The sequence below is a fragment of the Arxiozyma heterogenica genome, assembly GCF_036370985.1.
Source record: "Arxiozyma heterogenica strain weizmannii chromosome Unknown scaffold_5, whole genome shotgun sequence".
Classification (NCBI taxonomy): Eukaryota; Fungi; Ascomycota; class Saccharomycetes; order Saccharomycetales; family Saccharomycetaceae; genus Arxiozyma; species Arxiozyma heterogenica.
The window spans coordinates 1218374-1246185 of NW_027042658.1; the positions used below are offsets into that span (position 1 = coordinate 1218374).

Here is a 27812-nt window from a genome sequence, read left to right on the forward strand (position 1 = left end):
ACTAAGTTTGATACTATCGTTTTGAAACTATGTTTAATCACATCTTTATTTTCTTTTTTTCTTTAAACAAAAGAAGAACAATAGAGTATCAAAGAATCACTGCTTCAAACTATAAATGTCAGCTAAAAATAAATATAGGCATTAACAGACTTTAGTATAGTTATTACTAGAAGTGAAGTGATCATGTAATATTAAGAATTAAATAGTAATATATTATTTTATACATATAGCATTTATATTATAATACATTTGAAGAAAGACGTCCCAAAGATTCACGTTTTTCTTCCCAAATATGCTTTCCTTCATCATATTCATTGGCAGCGTTCTCTTGAATTCTCAAGGTCATTTCTTCCTTGGCCTCCTTCAACATTTGTTTTGCTTCATTCAATGATACAGTAGGCATTGCATATGTACTAATAACGGGAACTGTGTCGTCAATGTCAATACTGGCCTTAATTAACGCAGAAAGCCAACTTCTAATATCTTCTTTTGATTCCACCGAAAAGTAATGAACTCTTAGTTGAGTAAAAGTTAATCCTTTTTTGGAACCAGGTTGTGGGGGTAATAGTTTAAAAATATATTTCCCACTTCTTGTACTTGTAGCATAAAATGCAATTAATCTATCATCATCCTTTATAGGTACAACACGATGGCCTGTGATATCAATTAGCCCACGTTCCTTTGTATCATTCAAAGATCCAAAATAAGATAACCTAGTTCCATGTAAGGTGAAAAACCTTTTCTTCCAAGTACCCATAGTTCCACTGCTTTTCTTATACATCCATCCATAACATGATGCATCTTTGATGGCTTCTTCCACAGTGACATTGCGAATGCCCTCCACAAAAGCAGATGTTTTCTTTTTATCACTACTACTAAACCGTAATATTTGCTTAGCCTTATGAGATGTTGATAGTTCGCTTTTCGGTCTCTTCCCTGCGCTGCTAGAAATATTCTTCGGACTAGTTAATTCTTGTTTTTTTGGAGTTATTGTTGCCAAAGTCGATATTGTTGCTGAATTACCAACAAACATAGAGTGTCTATATGATTTCGTCTTAGGTGTTTTATTTAAACTAGATTCCACGTTTTCTTTTATTTCTTGTTTCAAAGGACTATTTATCACTGAAGGCTTTCTAGAATGAGAAATAGTTCCATGACCATGAAAATTGACTTCTTGATCTGTATCAACTTTAGTTGGAGAAAAAAAACTTAATACAGAAGAAGCTCTTCTATGCTTTTTGATGTCTAATAACCCTTGAGAGGATTTTCTCATATGATATGGTACTCCAGAAGATGATCTTGAGTGACCATATATCACTGAATTTGGTCTATCTGGTACCATAGTGCTTTCATTATCCTCTAATAAATCTGTTCTGCTAGGAGACATTGATGATATTCTACTAAATAAATCAATAAAAGAACCACCACTAATTGACTTTTTATGATATGATGGGATGCGGTGCTCCATGGATGTAGTCTGATTACTATGAATATAAACTTTGGAATATCTAGAAGTAATATTTGTTTCTGTTGTACTTGTAGGCAACGGTGTTGTCGAAGAGGAAACAGGAAAATTAGTTGTTGGAATATTAAAAGTCGATCTAACGACATTTTTAGTTGAAGACTTTATTTTATGAGCATTTAAAGATGTTGTTAACGATTCGTTTTCTGAAATATTATTTAAATCTGAGGGTCGTTGTAGAGACCCAAATTTGTACTCCGGATTAGTTCTTATATAGTTATTCTCTAATTTTGTTGGTGGTCTGTTTTTATTTTCATATTTTTCTCTTGGCGATGAATACTTATTGATAGATGGACTCATGTTAACATTTTTGTTTACTGTGGGAGATAACCGTGGTTGTACCGGACTTGGATATGAAGGTGGTTTAGGAGCCGCACCAGGAGAATCAAAAAGATGTTCATTTGATGATATGGCCAAACCTGCTAATTTTTCAGAAGTAAGTTTTAAAGTTTGATTATTTACCGATATACCACTGGGTTTTCTGCTATGGGATGCAACTGAGTTAACTCGATGATTATTTGGTAACTTCTCCCTTGGATTCATATTATTATGATTATTATTATTGTTGTTATTATTATCAACAGATGGTATTGATGCTGCTGGAAGTAAGCTATCATTATCATGAATATTAGTATCGTTATTGTTTATGGTAGAAGTTGACAACTGTGATTTAAAACTATTTGTATTGAGAATATTATGATTAAAATCTTTTTTAAGTTGTTCCTTCAAATCTTCAATTATTTTAAAAATCGTAAATCTGGTACCAAAAGAATTAATATCAAGCTCCTTTAAATGTAATAATTCCAATTCTAAAAGAATTGATCCATTAATTTTATGTTTTTCAAACAATGAAGCAGTTTTAATATCTATACCTTTTTTTATAAAATAATTTGCTATTTCATTGGGGGACCACTGTTTTAAATTACGGATATCAAATGTATAATCTTTTTGAGAAAAAGTGGAATCAGTAATATGATTATAAGGATCAGCCAAACTGGAAATAGGAAGGGAACTTAGACCTTTTGTTTGCTTAAGATTGAAGGGAAATTTGAAGGTATTTTCATTTGGAAACGACGTATTGGTTAATGATCCGATCGTTCCTGAATGTGAAGTATTTATCGAAGATAGATCACCAAGAATATCCATAGAATCATTTTTCAACGCACGTAACGCTTGATCAATGTCATTCATTGTAGTATTGACTACCATTTCTGATTTCAAGTTTTGGTTATAATTATTATTTATAGATTTATTGTTGTTGTTCTTAGTATTTTCTTCGAAAATAAAAGAGTCATTATTATGCGTTTTTAAATTATTTTGATTTATTGCTGTTGTTGTTGTTGTTGAGTTAATTAAACTACTGTTTCTTCTATGAGATTTTTTATTCATTATTGAATCTTTATTATCTACCACTTGTGTGAAATTTTTAGGGAATAGGCCCATTTTGCCTGTATTTAAATTTTTACCAAAATACCAGCCGTCGTTATATTCTTCATCATCAGTAATAACATGAATTTTGTCACCTGGCACTAGATCTAGTTCATCATCCATCTGTCTGCTATATGTATTCACAACAACCCTCATGGGGAAATTTTTTTTAGGTAATTTACTTATATTAGAGATATTTTGATCGAATGTTTCATAGTTTGTGGTGGACATTCGTTATGTATTTTTCTTTTAGGTAGGAGAAGAGAAAAAAGAAAAAAAAACTAAATAAAATGTAGAAAATGTGTAGTTATTAACAGAGATACAACAGAAACTAAAGGAAAGAAAGGAGAATGGAGAATAATGACAATATTTGATCTATGGAATATTTGAATTAGCGAATGATATAAATGATATGAATATAATTATTATAATGGGATATTATCTTTACAAATTAAAATAGCTTGTATTCGTTAGTTTATTACTTTCAGGTATCACCACTTTTACTATACTGTGATTAGATGTTCAACTTTTCAAATCACAAGCTTTTTTATTTGTATATTTGTATATTTGTTTTTTTTTTTTTTTGTTTACTTTGTTTAGATATTTTTTTGTTTACTTTGTTTAGATATTTTTTTTTGTTTACTTTGTTTAGATATTTTTTTTTGTTTTCCAAATTTTCGTATTTGAAAATTAAGGAAAGAAGGCAATCCAAAACAAAACAAAATAAAATACAGATCTTTTGGGATGTTTTCCTATTTCGGCAATCTTTTTTCTACTCCCTTTCTACCATTTGAAAAAATAAAAGTAGGGCTTGAATTGTTTTCATTAATAACGAAAGTATTACCTATTAGGGCATTTCTTGTTTTTCATTTTGTTTTATTTTTTTTTTCATTTTTCTTCTTCTTTTTTCCCCCGATAATTTCAGAACGTTTAGATGCATAAAATATTTATTAAATAGAGATTAACAAACACAAAAACACAAATCATGCAAGGAAACCACTCGAAAATAAAAACAAAAATAAAAAGTAAACAAAAAAAAAACAAGGAAATAAAAGGGAAGAAGTGATGAGGAAGTAAGTACACGCAAATAAGTTTTAGAGTCCTACAGATATGAGTAATACACATCATATCCGTTAGAACAGTTATTTAAATAACACATATCAATATACATACACACACATACACATGCATATTTATATGTATATCGATTAATTTATTAAAGAAATGTCACCATTCGGTAATAGGAATAAAGTTAAAAGACCTAAATTTCTATTCAATCTACAAATCAATGAACTGGTTAATATACCACAATCTTCTGGTTATTGTTTTGTTAAATGGAATTTTAAAGAAGGTACTGGCACCTCAGGTACCAATATCGCTAATGATTCAAATATTCAAATATCTTCACAAAATAAAGGCTTTACTAATCACATTCCAATCAAACATCACAGAGTTCAATGGAACTATTCCTTGAGCAGACCTATTCAAATTAAATTACAAGTGGATAAAAATAAAAATATTGTTCCAAAAATGATCACTTTTGAAGTGTATCTGGAGACCACCACTCAACTTTTTCATAGCCAAACTTCTTCTGGTGAAACACATTCTAATAACAGTAATTCACCAATAGCACCAGTGTTGTCCAATAAAAGTTCTTTTTTAAGGACACCATCTTTTAAATCATCAGCAAGTTTTGATCTTAGAAAATACAATTTGAAGATCGACGGAACAAATAGCATTAATAACACCAACAATAACAATAATAATAACCTGCCATCATTAGGTGCCAATATTTATCCTCAGAAGAAAACAGGCAAGACATTTTTAGGGAAAATTGAAGTTAACGTGGCCGAGTATGTAAGACAAACTGAGGAGCCGATCACTAATCGGTTTTTGTTGAAAGATTCTAAAATTAATTCAATCTTAAATGTGACATTTCAATTAAAGTTAATACGAGGCTCTTATGAGGATTTCAATATTTCACATATCTTCACAACCGGTCAATTATCCAGTCCTTTCCAAAATGGATTGCCAAATCTATTGGATAATAGTATGTCGGATATAAGTTCTACACCCACATCATCCACTTTTTCAACACATAACTACAACAACAACAATAATAATAATAGTAATAACAGTAACAGTAGTGCTAAATCGAATTTCCTCATATCACCCCCTACTCAACCTTTAACCAAATCAAATACATATTCATATTCATTCAAGGCCAATGGATTATCTACAATATCAGGTCCAATGACCCCGTTGATTGATTCATTATATGAAAAAACATTCAAGTTGCCATGGGATGAAAGACCCAATGAATACTCTCCTCGTGAATGTATTGAAGATATCCTAAACGGCGGCAATGGTTGGGCAAAGAATGAAAATGGGGTCGCATTAATTGATCTACAAGCTTTAAGATTAAAAAACATCGAATCCGAATATTACCATTCTAATAGTAATAATAATAATAATAATTATAATGACAACCGCAATCCTACTGATCAGCAACAAAGAAAAAATTTCCATTTTCTAGCAAATAAGATAGATGAGAAATATTGGAATAATATGGATAATAGAGAATATCTTGAAAGAAAACATCAACATCTCTTTAATCAAAATTCACCTACGGATGGTGGTATTGCCAATAATAGTTATTATCCGAACTCTAACGAATATTCAATAACATACAGTGGTAAAAATGGACCATTGGATCAGGTAATACGTAATACTAAATCATGGTCTGTAAGATAAACATATTTATGATAAACGAAATGCATTACATTAATCATTATACTAATAATATACTCTTTTAATTATTATATTCATCCATGAAAAATAAAAATAAGTATAATCATAATAATAAAAATAATAACTAATGAATCTTTCTACATACATACATATATATATATTAAAAACCTATGGATTCTCTATAAGTTTCTTGTGAATTTATGCTTCTACATTACGTAAATATGCAATAAACTATCTTATATATAACATTTTTATTAAAGATAGTAATAAAAGCAAAGACACCTAGAAAAATGCAAGGTTTAAAAAGAAGAAAAATAAAAGAAAAACAGAAATGATTAAAGTGAAATTAAACAATAAAGAATAAAAGGCTGATTGGAATTTAACTTGGTTTCTGGTCTAGACAGAAAAATATAATCGTAATCCAAATATATGCTATTTGATAAATCACACTATATTTCATGAATACAAATAGCATTTACAATATATTAGGTACATTAAATTCCACAAAACTAAGAGAAAAGAAAGACGCTTTAGATGAATTAACTAGTTTACTAAAGCAAGATCCGGGCTTAATAGAGAATAAGATTTTACAATCAGTGGCAGAAAGTCTTATTGAATTATTAGATTTAGAGCAAAGAAAATATTGTAATTTATTGAAATCATTTAAAGAAGGCAATCATGAAATTTCGAACAAATTAAGACTGTGTGAAGATCGAATTTCTTTTGAAGCCTACGTAATTCGATTATTTATTGAAAAGACATGTAATCGTTTTAAACAAAAGACATTGAATTTTTTATTGGTTGCATTACCAGAACTTATTATAAATAATGATACAGGTGAGTTATTAGCTGAAATAGCAACACATTTAACTATTTCCATTAATGATTTGGTGCGCAGTGAACCTTTTATTTTTAAATTTATCGAATCAAAATGGATCGAAATAATGGATAAACTTACACATTTCTTACAAAAACAAATTGATTTAGAACATTTGAATGATAGGATCACAACAAATATTTTAGAAACAGTATGTTCATTATTAGCACTGGATACATCTGGAATTCAACATATTTCAAATTTATCTGATGTTATTATAAAATTATTAAGGTTGTCAATCAATCACGACACAAACACTAAAGCAATACTAAGAATTGCTAATACATTAATAATTACAAGACATTCTATAGATCTAGTGAAAACACTTCAGTTAATTCAGGAATTATTACGTTATTTAATAGTATTTAATGAATCCAAAAACAAAAGCATACAAAATGAACTGACATTGTTTGATTATTGTGCAAGTGAGCTTATCAGTACAAGTATTTTTCAGATGGATTCAATAATGCAAGTGGCCAATATTCCATCACAAGAGTCTATTATTCTTTTATTAAAAGAATATATGATGTTAAGATTAAGCAGATTTAAACCCCAATTATTTTCCACAAACGTTGTTCAATTCAATACATTAGGGAATGTTAAGAATAATGACATCGATGGTAAGTATATTTATGTGTGTGATGAAAATCACTTCTTCGAATGGATTAGGCTACAATCATTGGTGAAACTCTTGTTGACATATTTTTCTAACATAAATGAAGATCGAAGTTATCTTTTTAACAACAAAAGGACACGAATTGTGGATGATGTCAGTCCCATTTTACGTACTTGTACTGATTTATCACAATTTATCTTAAATTGCATAGACTTCAACTCCTCTCCTGCTATTTTTACACTTGGGTGTCAACTTTTATTCTGTTTCGCTATATATTATGAGATAGACTTTCTAAATGGGAACAAATTCAAAGACAAGCTTATACACATATTAGAAAGTGATCAATATAATATTTGGGTACTGTATGCATTGATTCCATTAATTTCCAATAAGAATACTGAATTCCTTGAGGATGATATAACTAAAATTTTTAAAATATCTTTATCTCTAGTTAAATCAGATGACTTTGGTAAAGTAGCCTGCCTTTTAATTGTGCATTTAATTCAATATTTACCTCATATTATTTCTGAGCAAAAACTCGTAAACGATATTATTGATATGTATGAATATTCTGAAATAAATGGGCCAAATTTTCTTTCTACTGAAAGTTTTGAATTCTGGATATGCTTGCATACTTATGGTTCAAATATTGCAATGTCAACAGAATTGGACATAATTACCAGACTTGTAAAATGGTTAGACTCTAAATGGCCAGATTATTCTGGTACACCATGTAGTAATGAAATGTTAAGTATTTTTATTGCTTGGTTGTCAGGGCAGTCTATCGATCAATATTTTTTAAGTTACAAAGTTAGAACAAATTCAAAACTTCAACAAGGTTATCTCTATTATTCCTTAAAACGTTGGAATGATCAAAAAAATACAACTAACTTCTTAACTCTATCAAAGTTAAGAAGTTTTTGTTCAAGAAAATCAAAATGCACAACAACTATTGGTTCTATTGAGAGAAAACAGCCAATTATGCAACAGTTTTTGGATAATATGTTGAATTATGTAAAATCCCAGTGTTCCAAATTTGATGAAAAATTGATAGACTCCGGCATTACTCTTCTGCTTATATTTGATAAACTTTATAATATATCTTTAAATTCAAGCTTTCGTACTAAATGTCAAGAAACATTAGATTATATTTTCAAATCAAAACTTCTAATGACTCAGAAGGGTTTAAATGTTCTCTTCTCAAACTTTGCGTTGTATCAGTTTCATAACATTGCTGGTTTTTGGCCAAAATATTTGATTTTCGTATATACAAGTTTGCTTTAAAATCTCATGAAACTATCGAAGAGAATAATTTAGAAGATGCATACAAAGATGATTTAATGTTTGAAACTTCTTTTTCAGGTGTAGTAGAAGGTGAGATAGTCTTGGTTCGACCTGATATTATTATTAATGTGGCGCTTAATATTTTTGATTGGGGAGTTGATGAAGATCAGTTCTGTTCTTTATTAGAGTATGTCGCTACACTGTCATACACAGATATGTACACATGTCTTGATAATGTTTTACAGTGGTTGGATTGTTTTTGTGAGAAAAGAGCATTACCTTATAAGAGATTTGTAGTTCAGTTTACAGAATTTTTAGGGGAAAGATTATTAAATGTTAAATATAATACATGTTCAAAAACATTTAAGATTTTGTCACAGTATCTAAATATTCTACAAAAGTATTGGAAATATAATGGAATGAAAATAATAGATAGTGATTGTTGTGATATACTAGAATGGATTTTATCAAGGGTAGAAGATAGTTCTTTTAGTGGCGAAGAAGCATTACTACAAACAGCATTCCTATTTTTAAATATTTTAAAACACAATTACACTATCATTAATGTAATAGAAGGTGGAAAGAAAAGAATCTTTGCTTCTTTAATGATTATATTGGAAAGATTATCAGTTTCAGTAAGATATTTTATAATTCAAAAAATATCGAGTTATATGACCACTATTAGTTCTAAAAATCAAGTAATATTACTTTCAGAGCTTGAGAGGCTCTATTCAAATTCATCATTTGAAATATCAGTATTTTATATTCAAATGCTTAAAACTGTCACATCTGGATCATACCCTCTTTCTGTTTATTTTTTGATAAAAATATTACAAAATTGTGCTACACATATAATAAAACTTTATTCCTTGAATGCTCTAGATTCTTTAGCTGTTGAATTAAAGTTAGGAAATCGAAAGGAAATGTTTTACTACTTCAAGTGGGACATTTTATATTATTTGTGTGAACAATTAGCATATCATAATGTTTCAATCGAACAATTGGAGGTTTCACTCTTTGATTTCCATGATAAATCTAAATTTATTTGGAAGTTTAGAAAAGAAATTTATGCAATATTATATTCAATGGGAGTGAAAATAGATATATTGGGATCTCTTCCATACGATCAAGATATAAAAAATGAAAAGGCATTATTTAAATGTTCTTATCCATTAATAATTCCGTTAACATTGGTGGATAATGAAAAAAATGAAAATTTTATCAACGATAAATTGTTACGCCATAAATATCCTCTATTGAATCGGGAATATAATATTGTGATTATTAAGTTTTTATTAAGATTAATTGATTTTGGCGATATAAGGATAATAAAAGAAACATTTATCTGTATATTTCCAAATGTAAAATATATTGAAAATGTCTTTGATGATCTTCAAAGCTATCGAAGTTACAATTTTCCTTTATGTATTTCACCTAAAAAAGGATTTGCTTTATTTAATAATTACAAAATTGACAACTGGTCTCAATATAGGTTAATTATATTGTGGATTTTTCAGGATATACAAAAGGCTAGAACAGACATAGAAATTATTAAAGCTGCTAGGGAAATAAAATTTTTAATTTTATTTGCAATAAATTACGATAGTCCACTAAATGTGCTGCAATATGTTATTGTATTATTTACACAGTTTTTAAGCAATGATACTGTATTGCACGAATTTTGTTCTATTTTCTCACTATTTTTTAAATTTTTGGATAATTATAAATCTTTCCCCCTTGATGCTTTTGTTAATATTATGCTTCTTTTGCTCATTCGTAAATGTAAATATGGGAAGGTTAACGAACGACTACTTAAGGATTTATCAAACATTGATATGCAGAAATATCCTTGTGCTGAAATATGGAAAGGTTGTATTGAGTTGTTAAATAATCGTGAACTTACTGTGAATATTCTCAAATTTATAAAGCCTTTACTAGATGAAAAATACTCTAAGGAAGTAGTATGTCTTATTTCTGTTTTATTGGGATTCATAAATCTACAGAAAATATCAGAAACATCTTCATTATCTTTAAGCACAATTAGAAAACTTCTTGATACACAAATACCAGAGAATTATATTACTCCGCAGTATAAACTTTGGTTGTCATACATAATAAAACGTTATCATCACTTAGATATAATGAAGCATGATACAAAAGTTAACGTTCATACAAAATTGTTGGAAGTTTCTGCCTTTCCTAACTACGTGAATAATCTAATTCACACATTTTTTGAATACTATGAAACAAAAGTTGTCCCAACCTATAGCATAGATAGTTTTTTTTATTTGACAATGATAAATTATTTTATTACTCTTTCTCAAGAAAATCCTAACATTGATTTGTTAACTCAAGATCAGATAAATCAATATTCCTTAACAGCTTTTCATATCAATAAAAATGAGTTTGAATTTATCATGGAACAGGGAATAGAGCTAAAGATCTTGCACGTGGTGTTAAATGAAATGTATTTTAAATCTGATTTATCGTATAGTGATTGGATTTGTGGTTTAATTAGTTCATTTATTAATGAATTACAAATTGATTATCCTTATTTTAAGGCTTTTAATATTATAGCCAACAAATCAACATTATTTTCAGAAAATATTTTTATTGAACTTGTGGGTTTAGTGATATCATCAAATCCAAAAGATAGCACAAAATGGATATCATTCATGTTGAATGACCTTGGAAGATTGGTTCAGTCCAGTGAGGGAACAAAAAAGACAAGGTTGTTGACCAAATTGATACTATTGTTAAGATATGGTCACTATAATGGGAATAGACATTTTTCTCGATTGTATCAAAAATTAGACTTATCTAGTATTTGCAATAGTTTGGTTGATATTGGGGAATATACCATTTCTTTGCTATTGTTTGAAGAAACTCATATGGGCAACAGTGAAAGCAATTATTTTGGTTTACTTCAAAAAATATATGAAAAATTAGATGACAATGATTTTATGCGTGGATTGCCTTTGGCAACAACATTATCAGCAAATTTACTGCGAATCAATAGTTGGGAACAATGTAGTGCTAAAGCCTTCATGTTTAACAATGCTAAATTAGATGCAGAATACAATTCTAAAAATATGAGTATTATGCTTCAATCTGCAAAAATAAATAACTATGGTATAATTAGCAAATTACTTTCTAATAAATTAAAAGTAAACTCTGATTTATATCGCTGGGAAATGCAATTAACTGAGTGGAAATTACCAATTCCAGAAAAAATTTTAGATAAATCATCAGGTTTATATAGTGTTATTAAGAGAATATCAGGAAAACAATCTAACATTCAAATGGTTTTATCTGATTGTATAGAAAAAACATTCGATAATTTTACTTACTTTAAAACAAAAAATGAATGGGCATCTTTACTTAGGGAGTTAGTTTTGTATAAAAAAATTGCATTTAACATTCAATGTAAAGGTAATGAAAGATTGCCCTCTCTTTCTGAGTATAGAAAAAACTATTTAGCTCAATATTCTTTAGATTTTGGTTCACAACTCGTTAACTTAGATGCTAAGTATGCCTTTTTGAAAGTACTTTGTAATCATCAAGACATAAAAGATAAGTTGACTATTAATGATGCGAATATTTACATGGCAATTACACTTATAGAACATATAAAATTAGCTTTATTGAATAGAAGTACACATTATGCACTTCGGAATTGCTTTACTTTGGAGAATGTCATGGACCAGTTAAAAGTAAGTGCACCTGATCCTATTATACGTAACATTGAGTCTACATACTATTATGTTACATCTACAACGTTATGGGATTGTGGTGAAAAGAAGGCGGCAGTTAATATGTTACAAACATTTTTTGAAAAAAATAGAACAGATATTACAAACAGGTCTACGTTAGACAACGATGATATATCGATATTTTCTTCTAGTGATGAAATTAGAGCAAAGTTAATATTATGGTTGTCAGAGTTAAGACTAGAACCTAGTTCTTTTATTTTTGATACATATATTAAGGAACAGCAAAATATTAGCACAAATACAACATATCTGAATGTAGTTGCCAAATTTCTGAAACAACAAGTACATAGAATTCTAAAAACTGGTGAAATAGAAAATTTGTTGAAAAGAAAACGAATGGATATGCGGGAAGCATCAGCACTTCAAAGCATATATGAAAATACAAAGCTTTCAAAAAATGATAGAATAGAGGCTCATAGACAGTTAGCAAGAGTAAACTTACAAATAAATCATGATTCTGAAAACTTAAACAACTTATTGGAGAAAAAAAATATGTATCTATTCTATTCATTGGATAACTTTATCAAACTTTTGACATTAACAAATAATTATGATGATGATGTTATTGATGAGCTTTGTGAATTGTGGTTCGAAAATGATTCAAACGAAGACTTGAATAACAGAATATCCAGCAATATGAGCCTAGTTCCAAGTTGGAAATTTCTACCTTGGATTAATCAAATGGTGTCTAAACTATGTTACAATGATAGCAGTTTTCAAAGACTTCTTACTGAAATTCTAACTAGGTTAGTTGGTGAGGTTCCTTTTGAGTCTATATATGCATTAGTAAACATTTTAATGTACGAAGATGGTTCAACTCATGATGATAAAAAATTAAATCAAAAAGTAGTTGCTGTCAAACAAATTTTCTCCAAAGTAAAACAATCATCAAATTCAGAGTTTTATCAGAGACATGTTGAATTTACTTTATTGTTTTCTACTCAGGCTATTGAGTTAGCAATGGAAAAATATGATATCAAAACAAAAACTTTAGATCTTGAAACTCTAAAAATTGGACAATATTGGTTAAATGAATTGCCAACTCAAAGATTACCTCTCCCTACTTTATCTGTTAACATATATGGATTTAGAAATCCAGAGTTAGAGAGACCTTATATAACTAAGGTTGTAAATAAAGTTGCAATATCTTCAAGTGGTCTTTCATTACCTAAAATAGTTACTTTTATTATTTCGGATGGAACCAGGCATAAAGTTTTGTTTAAATCAAGTAACGATGACTTAAGACAAGATGCAATTATGGAGCAAGTGTTTAGACAAGTTAATAACATTTTGGAGAGGGAAAGATCATTAATAAATAACACTCTGAATATTAGGACATATCAAGTTGTTCCTTTAGGTCCTAGAGGTGGAATCATTGAATTTGTCGCTAATTCTATGTCTCTTCATCAAATTTTAACAGATCTTCATGGTAAAGATTCTATCTCTTTCTCCCAAGCTAGGCGAATTATGAAATCTACTCAAAATAAATCAAATGAAGAAAGACTGAAAGCTTATAGGAATATAACTAAGGAGGTAAAGCCACAATTGCACAATTTTTTCTTCAAATCATTCTTGGATCCAGATAATTGGTATAAAGCAAAGAAACAATATATTAAATCCGTGGCCACTGCATCAATTGTTGGCTATATTTTAGGTTTAGGTGATAGACATTTAAATAATATATTAATTGATTCTTCCACAGGTGAGGTCATTCATATAGATTTGGGTATAGCGTTTGATCAGGGACGTTTATTGACTATTCCAGAGCTAGTTCCCTTTAGACTTACTAGAGATATTGTTTCTGGTTTTGGTATAACTGGAGTCAATGGATTATTTAGATCTAATTGTGAAAAAGTTTATTCAGTTTTAAGGGCAAATAGTGATAAGGTTATGTGTGTTTTGAACATTTTGAAGTGGGATCCATTGTATTCATGGGTGATGTCTCCAGTAAAAAGGCATCAGAATATATTGGCAATGGATGAAATTGATAGCTCGTTGGTTGGCGATCCATTACTAGATTCATATCTTCAACCAGTGTCAAAATATGAAACAATTCGTACTTTAAATGGTAATAAACATAAACAGATAAAAGAAAGCTCAGATAATCAAAATAAAGAGGCACAGAGGGCATTAAGTACTGTGGAAGAAAAATTAAATGCTCATGGGCTAAGTGTTGAAGCTACAGTACAAGATCTCATACAAGAGGCAACCAATGAGTTAAATTTGGCAGTAATATTTTTTGGTTGGTCACCATTTTACTGAAGATAAACAAATATACCGATTATAGCATAGTTAAAAAATATAGTTTATGAAAACTAATTGGAATGTGTCTAACCTTAAGATAGGTATCTTATTAAATACTGTATTATGTATTTATACAAAAGGAATATATAACTTATTAACACAAATGTGCGATGGGTATAAAAATAATTGTCAATATAAAATAATTAATGAGATGGTCCTACAGTTAACGTTGCAAATAGTGAAGTGATCATTATTATTACACCCCAAAGTGTCAAGCATAATCCGAAAAACTTAAAAAGTTTGGTTTTTTTTGGCATGGTCATAGTTGAATTCGAAGCAGCAGTATATTCGGATCCGATTAACTTATAACCAAAGATACCGGGTAAAATAAATGAGATTGAAGTAGAACCAGTTGCACCTACAAGAGATAACATAAAAGCTAAGGAATGAACTGATATAGCTAGCAGATATGAACATACAAGAATGCAAGTAGTAATTATGATGAATCTTTTACCTTTTAAAGGAACTATTTCTGGTTGTTTTGGAGAGTTTTCTTCAATTAATTCTTCTGCAACTATTAGTGTAGCATCTTCTGTTACAGATATTTGGGGGATGAGTGCGGTAGTGCTGTTATTAAAAGTATTGTCAACGATACTAATGGTGCTAGTTGTAACAGCGAAATTACCGGAGATATCCATTTCATTGGAATTATTAGTTTTGTTACCTTTGTTTCTATATCTTGTTTCAAAAAAATGTATAGTGTGATGAATAGAAGCTCTGGCAGGATGGCATTGTAAAGGAAAGGCTAGCATAACTAATAAGACAATAGCCATTCTTCCAATGGTACTTGATATACTCTGTGGGTATAACATGATGATATTTCCAGTGATATTGTCACCAAATGTTAAATATCCTGAGCCACCAATTACAATATACAATAAAAACGCCAGTAAAATGGAGTAGATAGCTATGCATCTTGTATTAGAGAAATTTTTCTTTGGTTGTTCATTAATGACCGAAAACATGTTATGGTGGCATGTATAAGCAAAAACAAAAATTGGTAACGTAGTCAATGGTGAAGGTTCATTCTTAGGAAACCACCAGGATACTTTACCTTTCAAACCTTCAATATCATTTGATGGTAAAATAAAATGTATGATGACTAAAAGACAGAGATAAACCACTGAAGAAATAGCGATCATGGATGCATGTCTTAGAGAATTTAATCTTTTCATAAAGCATAGTGGCGTCACAATAAACAACATCATCATGGTAATGTGGAAGTTTCTATTCAGTAGCCAAGAATTTTCAGTAAAAACATTTAGTATTTGTGGCATTAAATCACCAATAACAATTAAATAAGAGACGCCTACACCAAAGCATTTAACAGCAATGGCTATATCAAATATTACACTTAGATTAGGGTTGATTTGATTTGCAAGAACAAAAAAAGATGCATTCGAATTTTGGGGGATATATTTGACAACTCTTGTTTGCAATAGAAGTCCTAGTAAAGCACAGCAACCACAAAATGTAATGATCAAGATACCAAAAAGTAGACCAAATGGTTTAAAAGCAAATGGCATAGCCAATATACCTGCACCACAGGCTGTATGGAGCAAAGTGATTATACCAGATTTGATCGTAGCAACCATAAGGATTCTAACTTAACAAAATATATGTATGTATATATCACAACGAGAGTATGTGCTTCTAAACCGTGCTTCAACGGATGAGTGTAGGTAGTTAATCTACTATAAAAAAACTGGGAGTCAATTGGTTAATACTATTATAGAGATTATCTTAAGTAATGAAAAAAGTGTAAATAGATATATAGTGGTAATATATCAGTTGACTGCTATTTAGAATCTTCTTTCTATTTTGTATCCAGATTGTAATATAGTTTATTGTAGTAACTCTGTTTTACATCTTCAATAAGTTTACTTTTGGTAAAATTTAGCTTCAAGTTTGTTGATAACAATGAATGAGGAAATATTGGATTGAAAAGGAAATGTTACTAAAAGAGGAAAGCTTTGTAGAATCAGTCCTAAAGGGAGAAATCAGAAAAAGAAAAATCAAAAAATTCAAAATCTCAAAAAGTTATAAACGAACCAAAAGAGACTGAGCAACAAGACGAAGGAAGCTGTCACAGTAAAAAGAAAGGAATGAGCGATTGAAAATTATAAGAGTTGGTAAACAATTTTTAATAGACTGGATTCAAACTAGTCGACAAAATATTTGGGATATACTCATATTTTTTTTTATTTTATTTTTTTTTTTATTTGATCTAGAGGTAACTACATAGCACAAAACTTTAGAAATTAATACATTTAGACCATGTCTGTGATCATTGAACCAGATTTCTTAGAATATTACAGTATGTATAATATAAATAATATAAAATAACTACTTATAGGAGCTAGTAATTTTTGAGTTTTATTTTTTTTTTTTTTGATAGTTTTATTTACTAACCTTTTGTTACAATGATATATATATATTATTATATTATTATTGTTATCAATGTAATGTTTGCATTTTAATAATAACATAGAACCTTTAGCTGAGACATCAACAGCTTTCATTACAATTCATAATCAAACGGATGAAATCAAGGCATTTAAGATAAAGACAACAGCACCAAAATTATACTGTGTAAGACCTAATGCAGCTATTATTCAACCCGGTGAGAATGTCAAGATATCTGTAATATTTTTGGGACTTCCACAAGAACCACTGGATGATTATAAGTGTAAGGACAAATTTTTAGTTATTGTATTGCCGGCCCCATATAAGAGTGATTCTAGTCATGCAGTTTCCGAGATTTGGAATGATTTGGAAAACGAATTTAAGTCTCAAGCTATTCAAAAGAAGATAAAAGTTGTTTATAATAATTCAAATTCACAAACACTATTTTTATCAACAAATGGACAAGATAGTCATGAAACAAAAAATCAAAATATGGCTTCTGTAAACAATGTAAATCAATTAGAACAGAAGGCGATTGACAAGCAAGTAACACTAGAAAAAGATAACACAATAAAAGAAAACATTAAGAAAATCAAGATAAATACTATGGGCAATGAAACTAAGTCGTCATCTCCAGCAAGAGAGCCTCAACAAAATGTCACTGCTAAGATTTCTCCATCAACTATGCTATTTATTACTATTATTGTTCTAGTTCTTGGTTGGCTATATTATTAAAATAAAGGGAGTTAAGAAACAAGTATTATGAAACATATATGACAAAGAAAAAAACAAAATGATTAACAGTTGAATTAATTGAATAGAGATTTTATGCCATGTCTAATATGTTCTCGTGTTCTTTTATATATTACAGTATTTAAATTTTAAGATTTCATATAATAAATATAGGCAAACACTTGCCTAAAATATACAGAAAAAAACGGCGCAGTTCTTGCCTATTTTTTTGCAATATTAGGTTACAAAATGAAGTTGAGACTGTTTTTTGAAAATTCAGAATTATATATTTAGGGTTATTATTATTTTTCTTATATGAATAGTAAAAATAGCATATAAACGACAAAAGAAATTTTTCCTTGGGAGTTGGCTAAATTGAACTAGCCTGAATATGGAAAAGGGAAAAGAAAAATTATTTAATATCGATAAAACTTGCCTCAGGACAAATTGATCATCTTAGTTGGAGAAACCATTAAAAGTTTATACTCTACAACTGTTATTCCTATTGGTTTAATGTTAGAGTGGTGAAATAATTAAAACATTCAAGAGTTGATAAAATTGTAGAGTTACATCGTGAAAATGTCAAGTTTTGCTAATATTGCCCAATCCCATATTCAACAATTAGACCAAGTACGTATATCGTTCACATAATTAAAAGAAATTGATATTTTTCTATGGTAGTTGGTAAAGAGTCCTAATTACCATATTCAAAGGGTTTTTAATTTCTTTTTACTCTTTCTTTTTCCTTTTTCCTGTCAGTTTGATTTACTAACCTTACGTGGTATAACTTTTTTTCACATACATGTGTATTTATTTACTTATTATTATAGAATTTAGGACAATTTAAATTATTTCAAAATTTGGAATCTAAAACCAATGTTCCAAAGTCTTACTGGACGAAATCTTCTGTTTTAATTTATTTGTTGTTAACATTTTTAAATGTTGGTGGCATGGGGCAAATATTATCTAATTTTGTTGGATTTATTATTCCAACAATTAATTCTATTAAAGCATTGAAGACTCGTAATGATCAATCAGATGACCAATTTTGGTTAAGCTACTGGATCATTTTTGGATTTTTGAATGTTGTTGAATTCTGGTCAAGCACTATTTTATATTTGGTCCCTTTCTATTGGGTTTTAAAGGTCTTGTTTTTATTACTCATTAGTGTTCCATCCACTGGTGGTTGTCAATGGGTTTATTCAAGAATAATTGAGCCATCTTATGATCAATTATTGAAAAAATTGACCGACGTTGCTAACAAAAATACTTCGATGAATTCCAATATATCACATGGTGGTGTAGAACGTGACAATATTAGACAAGTTATTAATAATGCTGCTAGGGGTTCAGGTGCCTCTAGACACCCACACAATAATTAAATAAGTATGCAGAAATTTTCACATAAGTGATATTCTTTATTTATTTGTTTATTCATTTTTCTTGTTTTTCATATGGTTCATTTCTATACTTATTTAATTACATATTTAAGTGAGTATATTTATCTATATAAATATCAGTATATATTAATACATTTGTGATGACAGACTATTACTATTATAATTAGATGGTTTCATTAAATTTATAATCAAATTGAATCTCTTGAGTTTTGTCGCTAATGGAATTCGAGGAAACAGTTACTAAGGTTAGTTTTACTCTTAATTTTAATTTACCAGAACCAACAATTTTTAATGATTGTTTCACTATTTGATTCATTTCAATATCAGTATTGTGTGGATAAAGATGTCCAAGTGTTAATTTTTGTTGTTTTGATACAGCACATAAAGAATGCATTGATTTCACAAATGTTTTAATGGGCTTAAAAAATAATTCAAGATGAGCATTGCCTGGTTGGACATCAATAATATGAGAATACACTTCTAATAAATCAGTTTTGAAGATTAAATCTATATTGTCTTTTGGTAATGTTAAAGTGGTAGTTTTACTAATAGGTTTACTATTATGATTATTATTCGAAACTGTGATGGGACCTGATGAAGTACTCTTTTCTTGGTTCAGATTATCATTAATGTCACTTAATAAATCTAACAAAAGTTCATTTTGATTGTTATTTCTATTTTGATTTGGTTGAATTTTGTTATGATCCGAGGTATTGTTATTGTTATCAGCTTGTTTAATAAATTTAGGCATAGAATCTAAAATAATCCTTTTGATATTAATACCTTGGTTAAAGATTGATTCGTATTGATTACTTTTTATTTGTAACATTAAATTCGAGTCTTTTTGGTGGCTTAATATGATTTGCCTTAGTGATTCAATATTGTGTGCATCACTCTGATTGATTTTGGAAGATAATTTCAATGCACTAGTCAATATATACTGGATCATGGTAATATAGTCACTGTAACTATGTTTATTGATAGATAGATTTGAAATTAGTGGATTTTTGAAGTTTTGTGAATATAATATATTTAATTGATTCAAATAGTTGATTAAATGATTCGAGGTGATATTACCATTAGCTTTCGTTATAATTGAATCACCATATTCACCGATAGACCATACCATAATTAAATTCCAAGATATATTGTTGGTCACAATTCTGTTATTAATCATATTATTAGAAATATTCTCAATTAAAGAATTAATCTTGACTTGCCAATTTTCAATGTTATTAATGATGATTAAGAATTCATTTAATTGATCAATGGATATCATATTACCAACAATTTTCAAAATTTCAAATAAGCTTCTTAATTTAATTGCGTCTTGGTTAGAATCAAATAAATCGCATTTTTTTAAAAAATTGTCCACTGTATAATTAATTAAATCATTTGATTCATCGATATCGAAATACACATAATCATGGGTACCGTTATTATTTGAAAAAATATCTTTTAAGAATTTGATCAATTCTTCAGTTAATTCAACTAAATTATCTTTGTTTAAAATAGTAAAAGTTAATTCCAAAGCTTTAAATTTAATAGAAATATCCGTGTCATACAAGCATTGAGAGATAAATTTTCTATGTTTAGCAATTGCACATGGTTCATATTTAATGACTTTAATTAATGTATTTAAGGCCACATATTTAATGTTATTGCTATTACTGTTGTTTATGTGATTGTTTTTACTCCTTTTACCCTGCATAACAGTACTATTGTTATTATTGTTGTTATTGTTGTATGGTTTTAGGAAATTTGCCAAAATATTGACACCTAATAGCCTTAACGATTGATCCATCTCCAATTCAAAGATTGTCATTGTAATTTCGTATAATATAGCGTTATTTGGATTCTTGTTTAAATTCAATGAGGAGTTGTTAATTAATTGAGTTAAAAGATCCATAAATTTATTATAATGATCATTTATTAGTGATATAAAATGATTTGTTGAAAGTTTGGAGAGTTTAAATAGATATTTCAAGGTTAGGATAATTTCACATTGTAAGAATGGGTCTCTTACGCCTTGGACATCGTAACTTGACTCATAATTTTTAATATTTAAAGAAGACAGTTGATAAAATAATTTTGGTATGATGGAGGAGAAGCAATGATTGAGGTCGGTTAAGAATTGATCTGATAATAAATCAGAGTTCGATGAGGATGAAAAAGACGATAATAGTAAAATGACTATTGATTGTAAAAATTTACAAATACCTAACCACACATTATTAGTTAAAAGTAGATCATTTTTATTATTAGAAAAAAATTTTTTGACAAAGATATCAATTGGTAGAATAGATAATATAGTTAACTCGAAATCTTTACTAATAAGTTTAGATAAGCATTGCAAACTTTTTGATAGAATGAAAGGGTCATTTGAAGTTTCAATTAGATGTAGAACATCAGGATACAGATCTTTGGCCAAATCATAAGAACTTAGAGAACCTAGGGTAGATAAGGCCAAAGATACGATATATTTATTATTTGGGTGATTTAGATCATTATTTAAAAGATTGGTTAAAAGAGTTAAAAGATCTTGGCTTTCATCTAATAGAAGAGAAGTCGATAAATAGCCCAATCGTTTATCAACAAATTGGTCAGATGCAATTAAATTAATACATTCAACTTGTGCAAAATGGGTTGGTTCACCTAGAATATATAAATACAACAATTTCTGTATATTTTCACGTTTCTTGCTTGATGATAAATGATCATCTCTTAATTTAGTTCTAATTTTGGCAGATTGTTTTGTGATAATGGTTCTTTCATCAGAGAATGTTTTAGCATTCCTAACATCTTTAATGAATGATTTTAGAGAAGAACCCATGTCTATTTTTAAACATATATGTATTTATCTATGTATGTATATATTGCACTGTTCAGTTCTCTTAGAAAGAATCTATAACTATATATATATATATAAATTTAGTATGAACTCAAATACACTTATGTACAAATGGTGTTGGGTATAATATATGTTTCTGGTAGTAGTGAAACTTGATTGGTAGTAATAATAATAGTGTTTGATAGAAAACAAAACACATAGTTAATAAGATTTTTAAATGACAGATATAAATTATCATTCGTTACGTCAAAGATTGAAAAAAGATAGAAATCTATCACTAATTACGTTTCGTGTAATATGATATAAGAAGGCATTATTTTCGTATAAAATTATTATCTGCTACTACGTGTTTTAATGTTTTCTATTGGCAATATTACTAAGATGCTATCTTTCTTTTTGCTTTTTTGTCTTTTCTTGTTAGCAATCACGGATTGCACGCAATCATAAAAAGACCCAGGAGAGAGATTCAATGACTAAGCAAAACGACTCCCAATTATTAATGTCGCTCCTGTAAGTTTGCGGGAAAGAAAAACAAAAAAATAATATAACAAAAAAAAAAACTAAGACAAGGAGTGTAGAACAATACAACAGAATTAAGATAAATCACAATATAATGTGATTTTGTCTCTTTTGTTCTTTTCAGAACTATTGTTACTCTTGTAATATGAAACGTTAGTAAATTCTTTGTTTCATTCATCTCTTTGTCTTTTATGTTTCTTGCTCTCCCCTTTCTTTCTTCCCGCTTCCCCCACCCCCATCTCCCCCTGTTTTTGTTATTCTTTTTTTTTTTTTTTTGTGTTTTATTTTGTTTTTCTTTTTAACGCTTCTTTGATCATAATTATAATTCAAATCTTCAATCAAAGCCATCTATTTTCTTTTCTTTCTTTTGTTTTGTGTTTCCGGCAATCGTCTCTTAACGATTTGTGGAATATGCCGACAACCGTTACATTATTGCAGTGGATGTATACATTGTATATATTTTCATTTCATTTTATTCATTGCTTAAGATCAATTTTGTGGTTTTATTCATGTTTCTGTAATTGTCAGATGTGTGCAATAAGCAGGTATGTAATTATATCATCATTGCAATAGGTAATACCATTCTCTTCCTCCTTCTCCTTCTTCTTTTTTTTTTTAGTTCCTTCCTCTTCACCTTCATCTCCTTGATTTTTAAGATACTGGGTTTATATATATATATATATATATATATATGTGTGTGTGTGTGTGTGCGTACTATTGATGAAATCTCTACTGTTTCATATATATATACATATATATGTTGATCTTGCGGCAAGTGTCTATTTTATTGTTGTCATTCGTCTTCATACCTTTCTTTGTTATATTTATATGAACAAACATATATAAATGGCTTTTTCCTTTCACTTGTTTACCTACTATTAACCCTTGGCTCTTGAATAAGTTGCTAATAAGTTAATTACCACCAGTTCTACTGTTTGTAATAATATATTCATACGTTGATATCTACATATACATATACATATATCAAAAGTGTCTATACATCCTAAAATTTCAAAGTCATAGTTACCTAACTTGTAAGGAAGAAAACGAAGAAAGCAAATTATGACAAATATTATAGTATCTAAAGATTTGTCAAATAATAACATGGCAATAAAATATTTAAAACATCAAATACCGGAATTAAAAATTAATGATTCTGAAATAACTGAAAAGACAGAGATTAAATACACTAATAATAATAACCCATTTCTGAGATATAATAATAATGCTAATAATAATCCTTTTGGAAATAACTATACTTATAGTAAGGTAGTTAACAGATCTAGGTCTTCATCTTTCATTAATCCGTTTGACAGCAGTCCTATTACAACAGTTTATAGTAACAATAACACTAAAAATAATAAGAATACAATTGAAAACAATACACTTAATAACAATACCATGCTTTCTTATCCATACTCAAGGCGAAGATCCTATCCAAGAACCTATTTATCTCCTACTCTAACAAATAACACTATGAATAGTGTCAATAGTAGTAGTGATGGTTCTATGCTTTCATTTAATAATCACCATATAATAACAAGCAATCCTATTAACATAAACACTAATAATGATAATTATAATGATAATGATAATATCAATAATACTAGTATATCTAACAGTGACATATATAAATCAAGAAGGCATACAATTTCTTCAATATCATATTCAAATCATTCTTTATTTGATTCAAATGGATTACCAAAACTAACTTTACTCAATTCAATTGATTTGCCAAGTGATTCCTTTTCAACTTTAAAAAATATTGACATAATTGACCATTATTTACATAATGCAGGATTTCTGCCAGCAAAAATTATATATAAAGATACTAATGGTTCAAATGATTGTATTATTCGGATGGCAACTACGTCAAATGATGTTTTGATCCCAACTATATCAAGTAATGAAGAGGAATATTTATCTAGGCTAAATTCACACAATAACCATAATGATAACAATAATAACAGTAATATTGACTATTTTGATATAGATGGTACGCAAGAATTAATTAGTAATGATTTATCTACTATGACAATATCAGATACAGAAAATGATGATTTTTCTTCGAATTCTTCAATTATGACAGGTAGTAGATCAAGAGCGGGATCCACTAGAAGATCATCTTTCTCTTTATCAAGACAAGATATTCCACTATCGTTATCCTCAACTTTTAGTCATCAAAACACATTTTCAATAATTAATGGCATGAACAATAATTTTCATGAAATTGCAATGAATGATAATAATTTATGCTATTTTAAGCTCGCTATTATAGTATCAATTAAGGAAACAACTCAGTTGGAATCTATTCAATTAGAACTATCATCTCGTGTAAATATAAAATACTTGAATGGAAAGAATCAATATACCAAAGTAGGTGAACTGAATTGGAATCTAAATAGGTATAATTTTAATCTTTATTTACCTCCCACCTTAAAATCAGTTGAGGATGACGTTATTGAAAACTTTGATAATATTATTCAATGGAAATTATTTAAAAATATTAACTATAAAAAACGCTTAGCATGGACTAATGAAAATAATAGCCCTCAGTCAGATTTTTGGAAGGACTCTTTGTTTCAAAAACTTGAAAATTTAAATACATCAATAAATTCAATTTCAGAAGATAATCTTTTATTGCCAGGGGACTATGTGTTTTTGATCCCTGTAATATTCAATAATCATATTCCTGAGACCATCGCATATCCATCGGGTAAGTTGGACTATTTTATCAGATTAGCTTCATTCAAGAAGGTTATTAAAACAACTGATGATACTATGAAGTCAAATAATATAAATAAAAATACTGTTCCTAAAGATCAGCAGGTCGGTATGAGCTCAAAGTTACAACCATCTGTAGCAAATAAAAATATATCTCAAAATTTATCAACTAATAATTTGTCAATTTTCAAAAAAATGAGAAATCATTTCCGTAGTAACAGTACTCCTTCCGCTCCTCATATCCTCATTACTGATGCTAATAATGATAATGATAATAGTTTTATCACCAGGACATATACCACCACATCGTCAGTATCAGATTTCGATTCTTTTTCAAGTTTGAAATATTCTAATAATACGGGGCCAAGTGTAGATATAACAGATTTGAATAGTCAAAAATCGTTAATCCCTAAAACAGATATCTCATATTTTATTAATGAAATTTATTTACAAAATAAATTGAACGTTATTAGAACACCACCCTTAATTTCTGTATCTACCGCGAATAAGCCTGTTTATATTAACAAAGTTTGGGATAATTCATTAAATTATGAGATATCGTTGCCTAATAAATATATTCCATTAGATGCTAATATTCCAGTAACTGTAAAATTATCCCCTTTGATTAAAAATCTTTCGTTGATTAAAATTGGTATTGGTATCTCTGAAAGGATTGATTACGTTAATAATAAAGATAAAAGCATGTCTTTTAAAGAAACGGATCATGTTTTAGAGAACTCTTCAAATCCTTACTATCATGTTTTTAATTCAAAAAAGAAAAAACAAAGATTGTTGCTACTATACGAATTAAGATCTGAACAAACAGGACCAAGAGCATTAAGAGAAGAAATTGTGACAAACTGTATTGATCATAATTTATTGTCATATTATAGAACAAAGAATAGTAATAATAATTCATATGGTAATGGAGATGCAATAGTTGAGCCAATTGAATTGAAAACTAGGTTGAAGTTTCCAGGTGAAAAGGCATATGTATTATCAGATAATAATCAAAATTTGTCAGATTTTCAAGAGACTGTGGATCTGCCATATGGCATTGAAGGCTATGATTTGTACGATAAATTTGATAACCTAGAATCCTTTTATCCAACTACACCTAATGGCACTTTACCTGATGTTGGTAATGTAAAAGATAAAAATCACGGAAAAAACTCAATAGTAAACTTCTTCTTTGGTGGGATCAGTGGCAATAACAATACCCTTAATAATAACAATAACAATCATACAACAAACAATAAGGGCAGAAATGCAAATTCTTTGTCAAATGAAAGTAAAAATATACTTACTCATAAAAGACACAAGACTCAAATCGACATATTTAGTAAAAAGAACATTGCTATGATTAATACCAAGATGTATAGTCCTAAAAGAGGACTTTATATCGATAGCACCCATTTTAGTACATTGAGATGTAAACATAAGTTAGAAATTATAATGAAGTTGGAAAAATGTGATGAAAATAAACAATTAAGACAATATGAGGTAATAGTGAATACACCAATATATCTAATGTCTGGAAAATGTACTAATGAGAATTTAGTATTACCTGTTTATGACGTTGATGGTAATACATATTATCAACCAAATAGGGATATAGTTGATACTTTATCCTCATCTGTGTCTACCTCATTATATCCACCTTCACCGCCACCTACTTTTGAAGAATCATTATTAAATCCATTAGTATTTAAGAGCAATTTAAATGTTCTTCATAATAATAGTCATAATACTTGTGAGAATAATATTACTCATCACAATAATGATGATTCAAATAACAGTCATATTGCTAATAATAGTTCCATCCCAAAGACACCCTTCTATTTGAATACAGATTTTGGAAATCTAGATGGTTTATTAAATAGTTATACAAGATCTTCACATTATAGACGCACTAGTGTTGGATCAAGTAATTTAACTCCACCATTAGAAAGGATACCAAGCCCACCACCTGCGTATATGGATGTGTTTCCTGCAAAACCGTAAAAAAATTTTTTACATTAGTATTTCAGTGGCATTTGGTTATTTCATTAAAAAATATCGTAGAAAAATAGAAGGAGTGATAAAATCGTATTATATATATAGCACAATATTTATGTGTTTTAATTTATATATAAGAATCATCAATCTTTCTAAAAAGAATTATTCAATTAGTTTTTAAAGCATTACTATATATTTGTTTCTAGTAATTATTTTTCCTTAAATATTAAATCGAATATATATGGTTTACTCTCATAGTATAAACATTAATCTGCACATATATATATGTATATGTATCAATAAATTTATGTCTGCTATATCGTGATAATTTTTAAATACGAGGGTGTTCACCTTTATAGAAAGCCTCACTTTATGTGAATTACCGGATATGGTAAAAATAAAAAATATACATCTTGAAAGTTATTGAGAAAAAATGGAAAAAACGTAAACAATGCATGGAAGTTCCATTTTATTTTAAATAATACATTGACAATAGATTAAGAAAGATGTAACATTGGATAATGAACCCTACGCCACTATCAAGATATACTCCGTCTTATCAAAGAAACAGTGAACAATTTAAGATAGTTTTTTTCTTTTTTTTTAATATTGATTTATTTATTTAGT

General features: G+C 28.6%; 7 protein-coding genes across 7 annotated transcripts; 4 read left to right on the top strand and 3 right to left on the bottom strand.

The window, feature by feature from the left end:
- Positions 1-238: 238 nt before the first annotated feature.
- Positions 239-3181, bottom strand: BOI1 (Boi1p; the record flags this gene model as incomplete). Its single annotated transcript, XM_064860839.1, has 1 exon — positions 239-3181. One exon carries the CDS (start codon positions 3179-3181, stop codon positions 239-241), a length of 2943 nt encoding a protein of 980 aa, XP_064717856.1.
- Positions 3182-4174: 993 nt separating this feature from the next.
- On the top strand, positions 4175-5704 carry PWA37_004349 (uncharacterized protein; the record flags this gene model as incomplete). Its single annotated transcript, XM_064860840.1, has 1 exon — positions 4175-5704. The coding sequence occupies one exon, from the start codon at positions 4175-4177 to the stop codon at positions 5702-5704; it is 1530 nt and encodes a 509-aa protein (XP_064717857.1).
- A 455-nt stretch (positions 5705-6159) lies between these two features.
- Positions 6160-8478, top strand: TEL1 (DNA-binding protein kinase TEL1; the record flags this gene model as incomplete). Its single annotated transcript, XM_064860841.1, has 1 exon — positions 6160-8478. The coding sequence occupies one exon, from the start codon at positions 6160-6162 to the stop codon at positions 8476-8478; it is 2319 nt and encodes a 772-aa protein (XP_064717858.1).
- Positions 8479-14698: 6220 nt separating this feature from the next.
- Positions 14699-16150, bottom strand: PWA37_004351 (uncharacterized protein; the record flags this gene model as incomplete). Its single annotated transcript, XM_064860842.1, has 1 exon — positions 14699-16150. The coding sequence occupies one exon, from the start codon at positions 16148-16150 to the stop codon at positions 14699-14701; it is 1452 nt and encodes a 483-aa protein (XP_064717859.1).
- A 682-nt stretch (positions 16151-16832) lies between these two features.
- On the top strand, positions 16833-19075 carry PWA37_004352 (uncharacterized protein; the record flags this gene model as incomplete). The annotated part of the gene is made up of 3 exons (XM_064860843.1): positions 16833-16872; positions 17056-17679; positions 18531-19075. The coding sequence occupies 3 exons, from the start codon at positions 16833-16835 to the stop codon at positions 19073-19075; spliced, it is 1209 nt and encodes a 402-aa protein (XP_064717860.1).
- A 181-nt stretch (positions 19076-19256) lies between these two features.
- On the bottom strand, positions 19257-21926 carry APL4 (AP-1 complex subunit gamma; the record flags this gene model as incomplete). The annotated part of the gene is made up of 1 exon (XM_064860844.1): positions 19257-21926. One exon carries the CDS (start codon positions 21924-21926, stop codon positions 19257-19259), a length of 2670 nt encoding a protein of 889 aa, XP_064717861.1.
- Positions 21927-23525: 1599 nt separating this feature from the next.
- Positions 23526-27191, top strand: CSR2 (Csr2p; the record flags this gene model as incomplete). The annotated part of the gene is made up of 1 exon (XM_064860845.1): positions 23526-27191. The coding sequence occupies one exon, from the start codon at positions 23526-23528 to the stop codon at positions 27189-27191; it is 3666 nt and encodes a 1221-aa protein (XP_064717862.1).
- Between the last annotated feature and the right edge of the window lie 621 nt (positions 27192-27812).